Source organism: Myodes glareolus, chromosome 19, assembly GCF_982192425.1.
Source record: "Myodes glareolus chromosome 19, mMyoGla1.1, whole genome shotgun sequence".
Lineage (NCBI taxonomy): Eukaryota > Metazoa > Chordata > Mammalia > Rodentia > Cricetidae > Myodes > Myodes glareolus.
Genome location: NC_142044.1, coordinates 31,448,020 through 31,468,195, shown reverse-complemented (window position 1 = coordinate 31,468,195; position 20,176 = coordinate 31,448,020). Strand labels below are relative to the sequence as shown.

General features: G+C 41.6%; 1 protein-coding gene across 3 annotated transcripts in view; it reads right to left on the bottom strand.

Annotated features, from left to right (window-relative positions):
- Khdrbs3 (KH RNA binding domain containing, signal transduction associated 3) overlaps positions 1-20,176 on the bottom strand; it is a 157,394-nt gene that overhangs the window by 86,401 nt on the left and 50,817 nt on the right. For all 3 annotated transcript variants that reach the window (XR_007236515.3, XM_048457213.3, XM_048457214.3), the window contains exon 2: positions 13,321-13,439. Coding sequence is in view for 2 of the 3 variants with exons in the window: in XM_048457213.3 (XP_048313170.2) it covers positions 13,321-13,439 (119 nt within the window). In the remaining variant the exon portion in view is untranslated. The remainder of the gene's footprint in view (positions 1-13,320; positions 13,440-20,176) is intronic.

The following is a 20,176-nucleotide window of genomic DNA, read 5'->3' as shown; positions in this document are numbered from 1 at the left end:
GACATGTACACAGACGGTGATGTCTATTAAGAGACAGAGAGCAAACATGGATGGCCTCCTGGACAGTTACGCATGGGCTAAGCTGTGTGTGAGTAGCTTGTCCCAGTGAGACAGTATGGGCACAGGCAAAGTCTCAGGCACTGAGAAGTTTCTCAGACAGGAATCAGAAGAACAGGAGAGGAGACGGGAGTGAGCAGAGCCAGTGACTCTGAAGCAGAGCACAGACACATCCAGCAAGACCTCAGCCCATCTCCTCTGCCCAGAAGTTCAGAAATGACTTCCTCATTGTGCTTAGGTCACTGCCTAAAATTTTTCACATTACTATGAATTTAACAGTTTAACAACAGCAAGTACATGAAAGGAACGAACATCGTGTGCATTCAAAGCCATGTGCAGCCTAGGCCTTCCTTGCAGCTCCTTCACTCTCTACGAGTCACTTTTCTAAAAGCTTCTCGACATTCTGAAGCCACTCGCTCCTGCATTTCTTGCTATATAAACCAAACTGAAAACATTTTCTTGGATGTTTGGTACTGGAGAACATACTTTATTCAGCTCTGAAATCTCCATCCCAAGTCCCTTTTCTAACCCTCCATGCAGGGCCAGAAACAATCTAACCCTAAAGTGAACAAAGTGTGGGGGGAAGGGGAAAGCAATGAAGTAATGACCTTAGGATCAGGACCCTGAGCACCTGCCATCTTGTTGTTCATGTTGGGAAAGCCACATCTAAATCAATAAGGCTGTAGGACATAAAAACACCCTTTGGACAAGAAGTAAAAAAGACCTTTGTCACTGGGGCTGATGCTCAGAGGGTGAGCACTTGCTTAGAATGCAAAAGGTCTTGGATCTGATCACTGACAGCACAAAACAAACAAAAATGTAAAAAGCATAAGTGTGCTTCCAGTGTTGAGTCCTTCTGCTAGCTCTGAGCTCTCCCATGGTGTATCAAACAATGGCTTCCGGGCCGTGCTTTGCATTGAGTGACTCCATTGTGGATGCACATGCTCAGAGAGTTACTCTGCATCTTGCTAAGGCAGCAACAGCTATCTTCTGTGCAGAGCAAAACAAACCACTGGGCAGATCGATAGCTGCGGTCTTCACAGAAGTAAGGCATCACCACTATAACTTCCCAAACATAACCAGAAGTCACCCACACATGGACATTCTGAAACCATATCAGAAACACAAACCTGAATACACCAGACCAAGGATGGATGTAAGATCATGGAAGAGGAGGATACCTTAGTATCTGCCTTTTGTCATTTATGTTGAGAAAGTCACATCTTTCTCCACCTGTAATCAATCTTTCAATCTTCTAGATCTACATAGAAGAGATGAACAGAGTTTCAAAAGTTTTCTTCTAGACTGCACAACTGCTCATATGTGTTTCTCTTCTGGACTTCACAACTGCTCATGCGTGTATTCATACACACAGAGACAATAAAAATTTAATTAAAAAAAACTTAAATAAAGTACTATAGAGGTAAGAGCACTGGCTGCTCTTCCAGAGGTTCTGAGTTCAATGCCCAGCAAACACATAGTGACTCACAACCATCTATAATCAGACCTGATGCCCATGCACAGAACTCGTACATTAAAAAATAATAATAATAAAAGACTCAAAAATACTTACAGGCACACAGTAATGATATAGCTGTACTAGGGGAACACAGGAAGAGCCATCTACCTCTCAGCAGACCATCCAAACATGTGTCCTTCTCACCTTGTCCATTTTGTACACATTCTCAGCAATGTTTACCCGGTCCCCTACAGACACTTGTCCAGGCATCTGTCAGCTCTGTATTTGCCTTCAGTAACCTCGAGCCCTGTCTCTTCTTCAACAATCCCTCTGTCATTCTGCAACATCACTAGAATAAAGAGCTTAGGGTCACCCGGGATCACACGGCCACAGACGTGGGACTACTCAGTGAACTGACGCTGACAACAGGGACCAACTTGTGAGCTCACTGTCACTGGGCAGCTTCATACACACAAAACTGAGTGGAAATACAAACCCAAATTAATACTCAAGTTCGATCAGTAACTACTGGGGCCTTAAATACAACCAAGCATAGAATACACCACAGGGACAGATGGTAGGACCCAAATTTCTGGACTACAATTGCTAATAGACCAAGAGTGTCTTTTACTCAAGGACGTTATAAAATTTTAATGTGCATTTAAAATTCTTAAAAAGAATATATATCCCAGGACAATATAAAACAACTGAGGTACAGATCAAACAACGTTAACATATTCTCTAGAGATGAAGCTGGATTATGTTAAAGAACAAGAGGCTTCAGGTAATTTTTTGGTGTTTGAACATAATATAAAGTACACATTAAAAACTAATGTGAGAAACCAATAGACTAAGAAGCAGGTGAAGCAGGCCCATGGATCAGTGTATTTCACGGGGATGGCCACCATCAACACCTCCTGCGCATCATCACTTCAGGCATGACCAGGCCCCTATACCTCCCACGTATGAAGGTTTATAAAAATGCACATTTACGTCTTTAAAGTAGCACTGCTGTACTACCACTGGTTGAAAAAAAAAAGTCAATGGTGAATGGTGTGGGACTCAGCAGAATAAATTGGACGCAGAGATAATTTCAGTTGAGGAAACTGTTCTCATCCCATTCGCACTGCACCTGCACTCTCTAAGTCACCTCCCATCACTCCTTCAGATTCTGGCCCACCACCTCTCTGACATTAATTCAGCCTTCAGTCTCTATTATTTAACGAGATGAATGCTTTCCACTGTTAACATTATAACTTCTCTTAGATTATGCAAAACCTACTTCAATTTTCTATCTTTCCTGTATAATAACTTCTAAGTAAATACTTACGAAATTAAAGCTTATTTGCCCCTCAAATCTAATGGTGCCGCTCAACAGCTTATGTCAATTTTCTTTGCTGCTGAGATTATTGCAACATACTTGAGCTGCCAATAAATGCTATTATTTCAATGTCTTACTTTTCCTAGCAAATATAACTATTATTTGTGGTAAAATACACCACTGCTCCATTGAGTGTTGTTTTTAACATGGGATTTGCAAATGGTAGAGAACCCAGTAACTCAGACATTACCAAATCTTTAAAAAAAAAAAAAAGCAATGGGATTACAAGTAACTTCTCCAGATTATATGAGCAAGGGGGCAAAGATGTGGGCAGTGACGTGCAGGTGACACACACTTAGAGACTCCTAGTTTACATACTTCTCATCACTATCCAACCACAGTTGAATCTGCCAGTGGAAGATGTATGTAAGATAGCTGGAAAACATTAATTCAGAAAATCAAAGATCATACTAGGTTAGAAAGCAGGGGATTAACTGGAGGATTTAAAATCAAAGGTAAGAAGCGACGTGGATAAGAGGCTGCCCTTCCACACCCACAAAGTGAGACAAGACAGAGAGGGAACGATGAAGGGAGCCGAGGTAGGAAACACGAGAGGGGTGACTGGGATTCCCTACAACCTTGTGGTTAGGGTATTCTACACAGCACTGCAAATTCTAATGCAGATGCTGATCCCATCAGCATCTTAATGAGAGGCCTGCGATCCCAACTTCACTGCTTTAGCCACAACTGCCATGAATAGAAACCACCAAAATGTCCATCAGGGAATGAAGGATTTAAAACGTGAGATATATAGAGAATGGAAAATGGTGACACAATAAAAAAAAACCCACATCACTGTGACAACATAGACTGATAGAAAGAGATTCATGCTAAATAAAATACACCAGCTACAGACACACAAACCATGACCTGTGTGGTCTCTAAAAGAGGTGAGTACAGAAAAAGTGGGTAGGAAGGGGAGGGCAAGGCAGGGGCAATGCTGATAACAGGTTTTGCTTAACCAGGAGGAATTAGTGTGACTGACTGTATAGCAAGGTGATGTAATTACCAATGAATGCATCAAAATCTTAGAAGTCAGGATTTTTCATATTACAACAGAGAAATGACAATGTTTAAAGTGAGGGCCAATTCGCTGCATGTGATCATAAATAACTCTGTATTCCCACGCATTTTCAAGAACCACACTGTATGAGTGGGGGTGAAGGACCACACAGGGCCTGCTCAGGCTGGGGCTCATCATCAGGTCCCAACATATACATAAAAACTGCGCTGTTTCCCACAAATAAACTAACCCCCAGGCAAAGTAATAGAGATAATTAACTACAAATGGTACTATCTTATTTCTACAGGAAAACTGTCAGTTTTACACCTAAAACAAGAGTTTCACATAAATCCTCTGGGGAAGAAGCTGCCTCTGAAAATCGCAACCTTTAATGTATTCACGCATTTTATATTCACCATACACACACTAGACCAACAACCTTCATGGGGTAAACTACTGAATAGCCGGATCTGAAACTGCCTGTAATACACTCCAAGGGAGAACAAAAGGAAGAAGACAGTCAACATTAAGACAGGTCTTTAAACATGGTCTACAGCATCCCCTTCAACACGAGACTGTATGGGCCATGCTGTATGGGTTCATGAAATAGAACCCCACATCCTCTAAGAGAGCTCAAAAGTCACTCTAGTCTAGAAAAATATGCAGTCCCTTTAGCTTAAGTAGACCCAATACTCTCATCCTTAACCAATTCCTTCACGTCTTCTATTCAAATCTGCGTATCTTGTGAAAATAATCTTTATGACCAAATGAAATAAATGGCTTGTAATTTTCAATGCATCTGATCGACATCCATGCTCAGCACCTGGAGGAAACAGCAAATGCCAGCATGTCTTACTTGTGATCCTGGCACAGACGACCTTCCTCAAAGCAACACTCTATAAATGTGCCCAAACGACCCTCCTGCCCTCCAGTCACCTGTACTTCCCACTCAAGTGAGTTTGAGACAATAACTGAATCGCCATAGTTTTCCTATAACAAACTCAGTTCCGGAAAGATCCTCAAATGTCAGACACAAAATCAGTGCCAGGAGAAAATAATTCAGTAAGTTTAAGTCTCTTTATACACTAAAATTCCACACCCAACAGTTCTCTCTTGCTGCAGAAGCTCAAAGCCTACAGCCAGTATCAACTCCATAAGGAATTGCACTGCCCCATCTACTCCGAGAGACAGTCTTCCAGTCTCCTCCAGTTGGCAGCTAACTGACGCTAGCAGCTCTACACACATTCATATAAAGCTGATGGGAGACATCCAGCCTGCCACAGACACTGTAAACAAATGCACTGTGCCTGAATCTGTTATTCAAAGAAATTACATGTCTTCCTATTTCAAAGTTGATACTGAAAAGGAATATTATTTTTAAGACACTACATTTATGTATTACTCTACACATGAACTCACATATAACTAAGTATCAATTTCAAAGTAATTATCATGTACCCAAATATTTTTAAAAGGAGTTGCTGTGTCTGCTCATCATTCTATCCATTCCATGTGCCATTTTTGCTTAATAACGTCCATACTTTCTATTTATATAAAAATGTATCTGCCTAACTCTGTAAAGAGTAAAGCTGGTCACAGTGTGAAACCTATAGGCGTCAACCATAAACTGTCCATGTCTGAACAAAAAAAAATCAAAGTCAACTATTGTGATCCCTGGAAAGCAACAGAAAACAGGCACCTTCTGAAGGAAGAAAGCCCGAAAGGGTTAGAACATAAGATCTGCCAAGATCTCAGGCTGCCTGTACCATATACTCTGGCATTAGATGCAAAGCCAAGCTTAAAAAAAAAAAATAGTTTAACTCTTAATAATTACAGTCTGAATAGAATCTGGTTATTAGCTACTAACAAGACATCAGTGTAGTTCAGAGAATTTTAACAGAACTGAGCCTTGCCAGAATGGACATTCATAATCTCTGGGATACAATCTAAAATTACTCAACACGACAGACTCTTCAAGTTAAGAGAGGGCTAGCCTAATCTAATGACATGACCAAGACTTCAGAACTAACCGATCAAGAGTTCCAAGAATCTGCCTGAATTGATGGTGTAAAGGAAGCTAACATCTGAAGGGCTGGAGACCTGACTGTGAGCCCCAAAAGTCAGGGAAAGCTGGGCACAGAAGAATCCATCACCAATCCCCAGAGACAGGAAGCTGAGGCAGAAGAATCCCCAGCAGCTGTGGGCCAGCTAGTTGAAGTAAGCGGCTGGGACCAACCACAAGAGCCAGTCAAACAAGGTCAAAGGCCAGGACCCACACCCAAGGTTTTTCTCTGGATTCCACACACACAGTGGTTGCACTCACACATTTATCAAGAGCCCCCATCTTACATATACACACACCCCAGAAAATATGCAAATAACACTTGGAGTAAATGGGGTAAAAAAAAAAAAGGCAAGAGAAAAGTGTAACATACATGTTAATTACTGTAGCTGACATTAAAAACATTTGTCTGGTGGAATTAATAGCAAAATGAATACAATAGAGAAAATAAATACAACAATGAAAATCTAATCTGAACAACAGGGGAAAACGTAACCATCAAACAAAAATGTAGCTAACAAAAGCAAGCAAGCAGAATGCTAGGAATGATTGAGGACATCAGAGGGAGTGCACTGGGCCCACTGAACTCTAGAGAGAATCACAAGACGTACGTGAAGGAACAGCATTTAAAATATGATGAAATGGAAAAGCCCCATAAAAATGACTTTTTCAGAAAAACCCAATTAGCAAATATAACTAGTGTCACAACAGTCAATGAATTCATCACCAAGCATCAGGCCAGGCAGCTTTGAGTGAAGTCTACCAAAGTCTTTGAAAGAGACAGCAAGAAAATCACTTTCTCAATCACTTAATAGAAACAACATAAAACCAATAACAAAATCCCACAAAAATATTACACACAAGTTGTAGGACATTATCACTGGAGATTATATATTATTCTGAATCCAGAAGTATGCAAATCAATGTCTTTACCAAGTAGCCTTTAACAAAGGATTAATTCAGAGCAATCAAAACTTAATATTTAGTCTGAAAACAAAATAAGCAATACCTAGTATTTACCCCAACAAAGGCAAGAAAACATTCAGCAAAATTCACAGTCAATGTGGATCAAAGTTCTCAGAAAAGATGAAAGGGAAGGAAGCAGCTTCTGGCTCCTACCTGGGAAAAAAAGACCTAGGAGAAGCTGGGAGCTAATGCAGACATGATTTAAAGCATGTTCACAAGTGCTCAGGGGTGGGAATGCCAAAGGCTGCCTAGATCCGCTGTGCCCAGAAAATTCCATCAATTTGCATTTCCAGCATTAACTCAAGAGTGTCACAAATAATTTGTTTTCAAGACAAACCAAACTCAACAAACACATCAATAAACTGACACTTTTGTTTTTTGAGACAGGGTTTCTCTATAATAGCCCCAGTTGTCCTGTAACTTGCTCTGTAGACCAGGCTGGCCTTGAACTCAGAGCTGCCTCTGCCTCCAGAGTGCACTGGCACTCCGGCACTTCTAAAACAGTAAGTACAAACACATCTGCCTTACAGTAATGAAATGAATCTTGCTAACAAGCTTTAATCAGACAAAATCCTGGTATTTTCAGGAAAGCCAGCCACCTTTAGGAGGAAGACTGAGAGTTCCAGAACAAGCAAAAGACAGAGCACTGGCCACAGCAGAAATCCCTGACTAAGTGCTTCTCAAAAGCGACAATATCCTCATTTTTTAACTTAGGAACTCATTTGCCCTTGTGGAATCACAGTCATTAGACCAGCAGATCTCAAACCTGTGGGTCACATCCTCTTGGGGATTGAATGACCCTTTCACAGGGCTCACCTAACACCATCAGGAAAACAAAGATATTTACATTATGATTCATAACACTAACAAAATTACAGTTATGAAGTAGTAACAAAAATAATTTCATAGTTGGGGGTAACCAAAAGATGAGGAACAATATCAAAGGGTTACAGCATTAGAAAGGTTGAGAACCAGTCACTGCATTAGACTCTAAGTTTGACCCAATCAGAAATCTAAGTAAAAATCATACAGATTACCTTATATTTTAAAAGGCTAATATTTTTCATTTAAGACTGTCTTAATCTTCTTAGTGAATGACCTTCCAGAGTTATAAAAATGGGCACAACACGTGTGACAAAGTTAGGTGACAGACGCAGCCGAGGCGAGCTCAGAACAACAGCGAAGGTCTGTCCTGGTTATACCAAACATTAGGGACAACAGCGAAGGTCTGTCCTGGTTATACCAAACATTAGGGACAACAGCGAAGGTCTGTCCTGATTATACCAAACATTAGGGACAGGCTTGCTTGACAGCAGGGTACATGGGAGAAGCAACGACATGAAACTTAAAAACTCATTCATCTTAAAATTTTCACCAATAAAAGGAAAGCAATGCTGAGAACTAAAATAGAATCATACACTTTTCTTCTTTGGGGGAAGCAGAGGGCTCCTTCCCCTACCATCTGTGTTCAGTATTATCCCAGAACTATAAGATGCCTGAATGTTGTAAAGGAAGAGGTAGAACTGCGCATGCACATACCATGGTTATATAAACAGAAACCAACAGATCTATCACACAAATTAACAAAACTAGGAATTTAACAAAAGAAGGAAAAACTGGATAGTAAGATAAAAAATGCTGTATTAGAAACGTAGAAGATAAATAGTTGGAAGCACCCAGTTTCTAATAGTGACTAATCATGAATATCAGACAGACAGTGAAGCAGGAAGGTAAGCAATGTTGCTGAGAGGAAGAGGAGCATGTCTACATAAACAGACAGCCACATTACAGCCAGACACAACAAGGAAAAGTAAGAGCTGGGAAGAGGGTACTGTCCCCAGAGCTCTCTGCAGACACAACACAAATGCAGCCAGAACACAGCAGCCCATTGTGTAGAAATCCATGAGTGAATTCATAAATTTATATGGAATTGTAAAGGATCCAGAATATGTAAGTAATCCAAAAAAGAAGGTCAATGCTGGAGTAATTTTAAATTCACATCTCTCCATAAAAAGCTGCAGTAAACAAGACTATGGTCCTGACATAAGGATCCATAAATACATCAATGGAACAGAACAAAGCACTCAGAAATAAACCTCACTTGCATAGCCATTTGATTTCCATCAAAGGTATAAAATCAATCCATGGACACAAAGAATCAGATCCTGATGAGAAAAGCAAATACTCTCATAGGCAAACAACAAGCTTGACTTCTGCCTCATTCCATATCTGCTGCTGGAACAAAATACCTGAGCAGAGATAACTTACAATGAATGAAGTTTATTGGCTAACATTGTGGGCTGAGACATCCAAGAGCAGAGTACCAAAACTTGCAGTTGTGTATGTGCATGTTATTCTTACTGGTCCTTCACACACACAGCCCTTCCCTACACACCCTTCTTTGTGTCTCCCCAAGACCAATTCATATTCCCCACACATCCTTGGTTATGTGGCTTTCCACTGGAGAGTGGTCAACTTAGCATTTCAGGGCCTTCGTGCTACTATTCTATTGGATGCAAACACAACATGGAGAGAGAAAGCACAGAAGTTTGGGTCCCTCTTCCTCCTTCTCGTTTTTATTTTATTTCTGTATGTGTGTGAGTCAGGTGTCCATGAGTTTCTGGACAGAGAGTAATGTCTGCTGCCTTCCTCGGTTGTCTTCTCCTTAGTTTTTGAGACAGGCTCTCTTAGGGGATCCACAGGTCTTTATTATGGCGCTCCAATGTGGTCGATTATATCCACGTAAAACCTGAAAAACTTGAAAAGGAATTCTAGAAAAAAAAATACAGAGTTTAACACAGCTTCTTGCTGTTTGCTGGTGGCATGTCACAGCTCCTTTAAGACAAGGTTTCCTGAGTCTGTAGCAAAAGAAAAAAAGCAGTGGCTTTGAAATGCCAGTTTTCCTGGGTTGTACTGCCAGCACAACCTCTGACTCTTTCAGGAGAAGGAGCATTTGAGTGGGTGGGGCTTGTGAGCAGCACGCTGTAACCTGCTTGGTGGCTGTGTGGACCAGCTTTGTGCCTGCAACTGGGGAAGTGTGTGCGGCTCAGAGGCACAAGCAGCTCCGCCATGCTGGACTGTGTAGAGCGAGCAGGCAGTCCTGTATATGCCATACTAACAGTGCAGCTTAAGTTTTAGACTGGGCAGGCAAACAGATGGTACTGTGCTACCCATAACAATGGTGCAGCTGAAGCTTTAAAGAAGCGCTTAGCATTTTAAGAAGTGCTTCTGGACAGTAAAGAATTGCAAATTCACAATAGGACAGATTCAGACATAAAAGACCTATGAATGGGTCATACTGCTGGATAAATATATGTAGGCTTGGAAGAGAGAAGAAAAAAAGTATAAAGAGTCATAAAATAAAGTTAATGATTTAAAAGAAAAGGGTAAAGTCTATAAAAAGACAGTACAGATAGTTATAGATTAAAAGGAGTAAAGAAAAATAAGCCACATAAAAATGGAAAATTCACAGAGAGTCTGGATTTTGCATATTATTGTGTTTTATTTGAATTTTTTTACTGTGGAGGAGCTAAGCACAGAGAGATATTTCATTGTATGGGCTGCCAAACTAAACCAGCATGTATACGATAAAGGCATCTTGGCTTCAGAATTTGGGTCTAAGGAGATGTTGCTTGGGAAAAGAGGTTCTTCTTTTGTTTTCACAGGAGATGAGTACCTATGGATTGCTACCAAACAAATATGGTTTCATACACCAAGACCCCCCTGAACAGTTGCCAAGAACACCCCCAAAAAACTACTTCACCCAACTGCTAACTGAGATGAACCTAGCACACAGGCTACACCATGAAAGACCTCGTTAACAGTGTCCCCAAACAGCAGGAAGTAGTATGAACAGAGCTATGCCCATCTTCCCAAATAGTTTATAATTGTTTGTTTACATTTAAAGAGGGATATGCTATAGAGATGAATAACTTGCTTTGGAATAGATCTTGGTTTATTGATATAAATTTAAGGTCAATTCTGTTATATGTATATGTATTTCTGATCTTGATTAAGGTATTGTGATTGTGTAGCTCATTTAAAAATGTAATGTATAATTAAGAAATACAGGTTAATAGAGTCATCTTTAATAATAAAGCTTGTAGTCATGTTAGTTAGATTTTCTAGATGTATAGAGATTTATTTCAGTTAGAAAGGTATTCTTCAAATCTTTCAGAGATCTTCAGAATATGGCATTTAAATGTTTTAAAAACTTAGGACTTTTTATAACGGTGAGGCATATCTACTCCTAGCAGCAGCAATTATTTCAAGAGGAAGATCAGCATCAAAGAGGCTCCTTAGCCATTTGGGCAAGAAACTGCTCTTGCCTGGACTGTATAAACTGGACATGCAGGACCCACAGAGAAATAACTGCTGAACTTGCCTAAATGTAAGATGATCCTTGAGGGTTCCTGCTTCATGAAAGAGCCTGTGAGACATTCTGCAGGACACAGAAGAAAGTGACTGACCTGTCTTTGAAATTTCTGCTGGGAAAGTCTGTTGGATACTATGGGCCTGTGGGTTGAAGATGGATGCCCCAACGGTACAGAAGAACTTTGGGTGACTGTCCAGGAAGCGAGATGTCTCTGTCACTTCTAGAGTTTTGGAAGTTGCTTACAATGTACTTCCTGTTGACTTAGGTAATATCATATCCTTCTGGAATCTTTGATGGAGTTGAAGAATTTATAATTACAGTTTTCCTTAGTTATGATAAAAGATAAAGTAGATATAAATATTGTAACTGTAGTTCTTGTTTGATACCTGTTTTGTTATATGTAATTTTGCTCTGTTAAAGTTAAAGCTTTGTTTTTTTGTTTAAACAGAAAAGGGGAAATGGTGTAGGAGTTCCTTCTGTCTATGTGCTGCTTTCATTAATGAATAAAGAAACTGCCTTGGCCTATTGATAGGGCAGAACTTAGGTAAGCAGGGAAGATGAAACTGAATTATGGGAAGAAAAAAGCAGAGTCAAGGAGACACCATGGATCCATGGCCAGAAATAGATGTGTTTTGCTGGTAAGCCACTGCCACGTGGCAATACGTAGATTAATAGAAATGGGTTAAGACAGCCAAAAAGAAGCTAGAGCTAAAATCTAGTGTTTTAATGAATACAATTTCTGTGTGGTTATTTCGGGTGTAAACTAGCTGGGTAGCTGGGACAAACAAGCGGGCTCTCCTCCTACAGAGTAGCTGGCTTTCTGTAACTACTGCTAAAGCTACAAATTATGCTGCTAGGGACAGCCTTTACATGGTCTCATGCCTGAGCAACAAACATTCCAACCACTAGTCGCCTCCTTGGTCTCTCTACCTGTTTTTATAAGCCATGAATGACATCAAAGCCGCCCACCTTCATGAACTGTCTAATTCCTTCACCTTCCAAAGGTCTCACCTCCAAACATGATTAACAGTCAAGTCTAGGGTTAAGTTTCCAACAAGGGACTGCTCAAGGACACAGCAAACCTCTAAGTTACACAATTTACAAAACTCATTTGAGATGCAATACCACCCTTAATGTAAAAGCTAAAATGGTAAGAAAAGATTTGTACCTATGACTTGTAAACAACTCCTACCAGTCAGTCAACAAAACATATGCAGTCAAGAGATAAGCGGGTCAAACAGCATGCCCTTCACAACTGCATGCCCTTCACAACAGCAGGCACAAGTACCCAGAGCACAAGTCATCAGAGCACAAGAAAAGACCAATGTAACAACAGAATGAATAACAAAACCCCGAGAGCACAGCACACTGCAGATGGAGCACAGGCAGGCACCATCCAACTTCTTTACCTATGGATACCGCACACTATACAACTATTTCAGGGGGAAAAAGAAGGGAATTCTTTGAAAAATTGAACATAGCTCCATTTCAATACTTGGCATTTGGCCTGACAAATAAACCTACCCACAGAAAATGACTTGTAATAAATACAACATTCCTGCAATGTAGTGTATAACATCAAAGTGAAAACTGACTAAACCAGCCCCAGCACAGTGGGTAAGGATTATCACTCTGCAACTCAAAGGAAGGAACACTATATAAACCTATGAATAAACCTATATATGACCACATATGACACCTGAAAGAAAGTCTGTGCCAACAGGTGCTTACACATGCGCATGCCTGACACAGTTCTACGCATTTCACATAAACAATCCTAGTTCTAAAGCACTCGATTTCATATTTTAAATGAGGAAACTGAAAAGAAAGGCAGATTGTGTACTTGGCTAGGATGACATGACTCCACAATTTATTCTGACGTCAAACAAACAAGCAAAAGAATCAAATCACTAAATTCACTATAAAGTTTGAACTAGCTTCAAAAGTGTGTCAGCCAAAGAGCCTCTGCTCCCCGGGGTTCAGGACAGCAGCAGCCCGCGGTTTACGCCTTCCTTACCTTGGGAAACTGCTTCACAGGAATCAGCACCTTCTGTCCCAGCTTCATGTTCTTGTTTATCACCACGTCAATGTACTTCTCTTCATCCTTGCCTTCTCCTTTCTGAAACTTTTCTATTTCTGTGGAGGCAAAAAGAGAGCCATGAAGCATGTGACACAGGCCTGCAGGTGTGGGATCTGGCTAGCTAACTGTGGAAGGAAACCAAAGGCAGAAACGCGGACTGTTAAATTGACATCATTATTTCTAGTAATGACACATCTCCTTTTTACCAATGAAATCCTCACAGTTTCATCTTTTTTTGTGCTTTTTTCATAAGGCACAAAGCACAGCTCTCAAAGCAGCCCTCAGCAATACATGCTAACGAAGGTAAAAATGGACAAAGACAAAATCAAACAATTAAACAGAAATTAATAATTAAGCCCCCTGGGAGCTCCCGCGTCCTGTTCTCAGCTCGGCATTACTCAGCACCAGTGCCCTAATAACTGTTCTTGCCTGGCTCAAAGACACAAAACAGAAGAACAAGGAGGGGCATAAGAGGAGTTGAAGGGAGGAAAAAGAAGGTGGAAAATTATTTAATCATAGTTTTGTTTCAATTTTTTGTAATTTTTTAAAAAACTGTCTCTAAGTTGGTGTGGAAATCCTATTTCTACAAACATCTACTGTCGTCCAGCACCTGTCACGGGCAAGGCTCAGAGTCTAGAAAGAGCATACACTGCCACTCATTCTGTGTATCGTCTACAGTCCCTGGTTCGGGGGCTTCCACCGCAAGTACTTTTATGACCTTTCACCCCCTAACAACTGCAAGATACAGGCTCAGAGAAAGAGCAAGAGCTAGGAATGACATGAGTGCACGAAGAGGGGTGGCTTGCTTATTTAACACACTGTGTGTGTGTGTGTGTGTGTGTGTGTGTGTGTGTGTGTGTCTGTCTGTCTGTCTGAGTCTCTGTCTCTCTCCTGGGAGACTGTGGGTGCAGTCGGCAGGGTATGCATACATGCCCTGCTCTCGCTCCAACTCCACGCAGGATCACTGGGTACCTGGCTGGCATTAGAGGTCTGACGGTGCCAGGAGACACTGCAACAGGAACTAGAGTGCTGGGGAAGGATATGAGAGGAAGGAAAAGATCTGTAGATGAGAAACACTTGGCATTTCCCATAAATAAACACCAAGTTGGAAAATTTCGGAGTCAGTGGTATGATAAACTAATAATTTTTATTTTTCAATAAAAAGCACTAAGTCCTTTGGAGTAACCTAGAGGAAGGGTATATGGAAACCTATCTTATTGACACGTGACACAGTGGGGGTTAAGAGTGATGAGTATAAAAGTTAGGAGGAGATCAATCAACCAAAGGTAAGGGTTGTGAAAACACTTTATGGAAGCTTACCAGTTAGTACGATAATTTAAAAATGTATTTTTTAAGTAGTATTTCAAATGGAAGAAGTCTGCATAAATGGCCAGTGCTGCTCCAGGAAGACATGGCTATTAAACAAACACTGTCACCAGACACAAGCCATCTCCCCAGAGGTCTCCAAAACAACACAGGCTACAACAGCGCTCTTGGTTGCCCACCACAGCCACAAAGCAAGACCCAACTACTGAACATAAATTAATATCCTACAAAGAAACTTTTTCACTACTGGTTAGCTTTCATTAGTAGCTGCAGTTACCTGTATAAAATGAGCCAGCCGAAATTCCAATATGGATGGGGAAGGAACTTAAAAGGCCTCCTACCTAATGGAGGAGCCAGGAGCTGAGGGAGACTCATCCTTTGGGGGTGTGGCCACTGGTGGCTGACTAAGCTCCAGTGGTTGGCCCACTCCCTAAGCACTTATGAGCAGCACTAATTCATCTTAGTGTGGGGGGGTCATGTAGTTGGGAGAGAAAGTAATTAAACAGAAACAAGTCAAAAGTCAGCTGCTTCACTGAGTATATTCCAAGACTTCAGTTTTAATTAGTAAAAGAAAATAAATCCCATCTTTTATTATCTATTCATGTAATAATTAGAAATAATCTTTGACAAAAAGAGTTAACAAACTAGGTAAAATTTCCTTAAAAAACAACTAGACTGTTCCCCATTTTTCACGTGTGTGTGGAATGCATGCACACTTTGAAAGAGTGTGAGAACAGGGGTGCCTGGCTGGGTGGACATCTTCGCGCTTGAAAGTGCATAGAGGTTAGGTTAGTGCAGGAACCACCCTTGAGTCTGCCCCCACCCTGACTTACCCACTGAAGCAAGGTGTCTCAATCAAACCCAGAGGTCACTGATATCACTAGTCTTGTTAGCCAAGCTGCTCTGGAATCCTGTCTCTGCACCTGTGGCATGTACATGAGTGTCTAGAGATCTGAGATCTGAACCCTGGTCCTCACATTTTCAAGGCAATCACTTGAACTACTGAACAATGTCATCTCTGTAAGCCAATCAACTACAATTTTATTACATGTTTATTTAATGATTATGAGTAGTTTTGATGGTTTCAAGAAATCCAGCAAAATACAATGTGTGTGTGTGGGGGGGGGGGGTACAACTGTACCAGACAACCTGCAAAATCAAGACAGTTGTTTATGATTGGATGGATGCCTAGCATATGCTACTCGGGACAGAAAAGTAGCTCAGACTCCTGAAGTTCCCCACAGATTCATGTGTCCGTTTTGCTGGCTATAAAAACAAAGTCAGCAAGCAAGGATCCCATCAGAGTTCCTGGAAAGACGCACTGGGGCTCTGACTTTCACTGCTCTCAGCTCACATCTGGTATCACATACCTTCACTGAATTCACAGCCACCTTCCCACTCAGAAGCAAACCAACATGTGATGGAGGTTTTGGAGAATACAGAGGTAGGTAATGATGCTTTTAAGTCACAGACCCAAAGCACTGTTATTTCAGAAACGGTTCTAATAACGACATCTGCTTTAGTTTGTGTTCTGTTTGAATGTGAAATGTCCCCATGGGCTCCTGTGATTGAAGCTTTAGTCCTCAGCCGTCTGCATGCTTTAGCACAGTGTAGAAGAGCAGGAGATGGGAGTCTGGCGGCAGGAAGTGGGTCATGGGTCGGGGGAGGGCTTGAGAATTTAGACTGTGCTTAACTTTGTATGTGCTCCCCACTCACAGATGGAAGGTACAAGGGACCAGCAGCCATACAGTGCTACCTTGTGTTGACATGCTACATGGATGCACTAAATTCCCTAGAACGAAGGGCTAAATAAACTCTTCCTCTTTCAGGTTGCTTCCTATCAGGTATTTGGTCAAAGCAATGAGAAGAGTAACTAATACTGATTGTTAATCTGGTTATTTCCTGGCCCAGAGCTTCTGAAGCAATGGCCTCTTTTTAACCCAATACATAAAATATACCAATATATACAAATCCTCTAAAAATACACCCAAAGATCTAAGTTCACTGCGTGTACACATCATCTCCCTACAGTGAATAAGAAAATGGTAACCAAAGTAAAACGCTGCATGGAGGGGAAGTGAGTAGCTTTGCATTTTTAAATTATATGACGATTAATATTAATTTAAAAATATAAAATTTAAATTAAGTTTTAGAGAATTGTTTTAAATTCAAAACCACTTTTAGTAAATAAATTTTATAAGTAAAATGTATAAAGAGATGGCCACACTCAAGTTTTTGACTGGGAATGAAAAGCTCTTCACAGCTCACTCAGTCCCCTTCCTGGGCTTCTTCACTGGAACCAGGAAGGGGAATCCACCTGGAATGCATCTCCCTTCAATACAGACAGGTTTGGAAACTACAACAGAGTACCTGGAAAATCAGTAATATTTTATTGAACTGACACTCACCTGTTCTGAGAGAATACCAACTAGCATTCACCTAAGGCCTATTAAGTTCTGAGATACTATGTATGAAGAGAATCCACAGAACAAGGCAGAGAAAAACGTAATATTCTGCACAAAATGCTACAGAGAGGACTGCTTTAAGATGTGCAAGATTACTTAAAAATCAGAAAAATCCAGGCCTAAATTCTTAAAAGGTCTGGTGAAGAAGAATTATAGGCAAAGGAGTATGGATTTCTCAGTGGCGGGGGGGAGGAGGGTGTGCAGCCCCAGGAGACACTACTGCAAGGGTGCTCATCTACACACTGAGAATCCCAACTTTGACTAAGGTCTCACGGCTTTTCTTATTATGTTACAAAATCTTACGATCACAGAGGTCCTGATGCCCGGCCCTGGGCTCTCACGGAATGCTGGGCAGATTCAGGTGGAAGGACGAGGACAAAAGGACGAGAAGGCAGGCCAGGTTCTTCACGTCAGCATGAAACAGTGACTGACAGTTCAGTAACAAACAGGGAGCTGCACTAGGTGTCAGCTGGCGCAGCAGAAGCATCCTAAAGGAATGGAGACTGGGCAGTGCATAGAAAGTGAAAGCAGGCAGGTCAAGAGATACAATGGGCAGACACAGAAGTGGATAAGTTAACTGTTGGAATTAGCAGCAAATGGGAGATGAACCTGGTTCACTTAAGAGTGGACAGAGGACTGATTGAGAGAGCTGATAAGGAGGTACACATCATGTTCATAGAAGCATGGAACCTAATACTGACTGTCCTGTTGAAGAGACAACAAAGGATGTCTCCACACTCGGCCTCCCTTCCATTCTTCCCTGTGGTATACAATCATGACCACCCACCACGTCTGAGGCAGTCAACTTTGTTTCCTACACTGGGACACACTGATGCACTGTGTGTTTAGCCTGGCTTCCTACACTGGACACAAGGAACGCTATGTCAGCCTTGTTTTCTATACTGGAACAGGAAGCACTGTGTCTAGTCGAAATCCCACTTTCTAGTGAGACAACCTTCAAGTACCTGAACATTGTTCTTTGATGATTTCTCAGCTGTTAGTTCCTATTTAAGGTCTGTCTTATCCAGCAGACTGCTTTCCCAGTACTTCACAGTGTCCACTCCTTCAGCGTGCCTCGCACATGACTTTCAAATAATGGGGAAACACTGACTCTGCATTCCTAGTATCTCCTACACCTGTGTACTACTGCCTCGGGCGGTTGCTCTCCACCTTAGTATCTCAGATAGAGATGATGCTGACTCCACATTCCTAGCATCGCCTACACCTGTGTACTGTCTCGGGCATTTGCTCTCCACCCTAGTATCTCAGATAGAGATGATGCTGACTCTTAGCATCACCTACACCTGTGTACTATCTCAGCTGCTTGCTCTCACTCCATCCCAGTGTTTCAGTTGGATGTTAGTCACAGTTTTCCATGACGATTTCTTAAAAAAATCACATAATTAGTAAGAGAGTCAGAACTCAAATTCTAGGCCTCCCCTAACATGTATCAACAATAGGTCATTCACATGCTTTTATTGAGGGAACAGTCAAACCAATGAAACGTGTGAATTGTGTGTTATGTGTGTATCGGGAGACGGGTTGTAGATTGTTGTTACAAACTAGAAGGGAAAGGCAAGTATTCAGGAAGCAACAAGTTCCTAGGTTGAGCGCACATAGAACGTGTGGTTCTGTAGTAAGCACATTAGTTTGAAACTCTCAGACTGCAGCCTGGCCTTCCTGGAGTTCCTTTCTTGTTGAGTAACTGACCTGGAAAGTGGGATTCCAGAAAGAAAACAGTAAATTTGAGTCATCTGAACAGTTTGATAAAGGGCTGCACACAAAAGCATGGCACACCAAAGCATGGGGCTGGAGAGATGGTTCTGTGATTACAAGCACTTGCTTCTCTTGCAAGAAACCTGGGTTGGGTTCCTAACACACACATGGTGGCTCACACTCATCCATTAAGTTGAGTTCCAAGGGAACCCGACCCACTTCGGCATCTGTGGGGACCAGGCATGTACTCAGTGTACTTATATACATTCAGGCAAAACATCCAAACACATAAAATAAAACTAAATCTTCTTTTAAAACCCCAACAGTGGTATGAATAACCAGAGCAATGAAGAATTAAGAAGGACTCGGGGTTACAATGGGGAGGAGTGAGGGAGCAAGGGCAGAGGAGGAGCCGGGCTAAGACACAGAAGGAAGAGGGAGACAGGACAGAAGCAGAAGTAGGGGAGATGGGTAGAGTAGATGAGTAGGGAAGCACCAGCAGGAGCCATGAACTTGCACAGAGGCAGGCAGTCAACTCAAGCACACCACAGGGAGAACAAAGAAATGAAGTATTCTGAGGTCACCTCTGCTCCTTGCTGCCCATCTTTGCTGGTAGGAGAAACCATATGGTTATGAACATAACAAGAGACCAGAGGACAAAGAAGTCTGTCCACCACCTCTGAGGGACAGAGTGGCAGGGAAGGTGTAGAGCAGTAATGTAAGGCCTCTGGTATCGGAAAAGCATGGGGCAGATCTAACAAAGCTCCACTTGGGCTTGGTACACGTAAAGCCACACAGCAAAGGCCAAGAGACACAGGAAAGCACTTAGAGCAATGTTGACCTGATTATTATGACTTTGGGGACGATAACTCATCATGTACAGGCCTGTGGATTCTCTTTCCATTCTAGAAGTTTCCATTTCTTACATGGTTTTCCAGAGCAGAATGCCCATGCTTAGGAAGCCAGCCAAAGGCAGGCTAAGGAGGACAGGAATCAGAACTCCAGCGCTCTGCGGCCAAGTCTCCACTTTCTCTTTACTCTAGAGAATACATATGGGTGTTACCATGCTTAAGTATTCCAGTTTTGAGTGTGCAGTTCAGTCTTGTGAAGCACAGTCTCACTGTTACAGAACACATAAACTTTTCTTCCTCTGCAGAGATGGAACAGTACACCTGTTCGATGACCATTTCCTACAAGCCCTTTTCTCCACTGTCCCTGGCGACTTTCTGTCCTATGAATGCAGGGCTGACTGAGGCTATCTCACATATGCAAACACACAACTATTA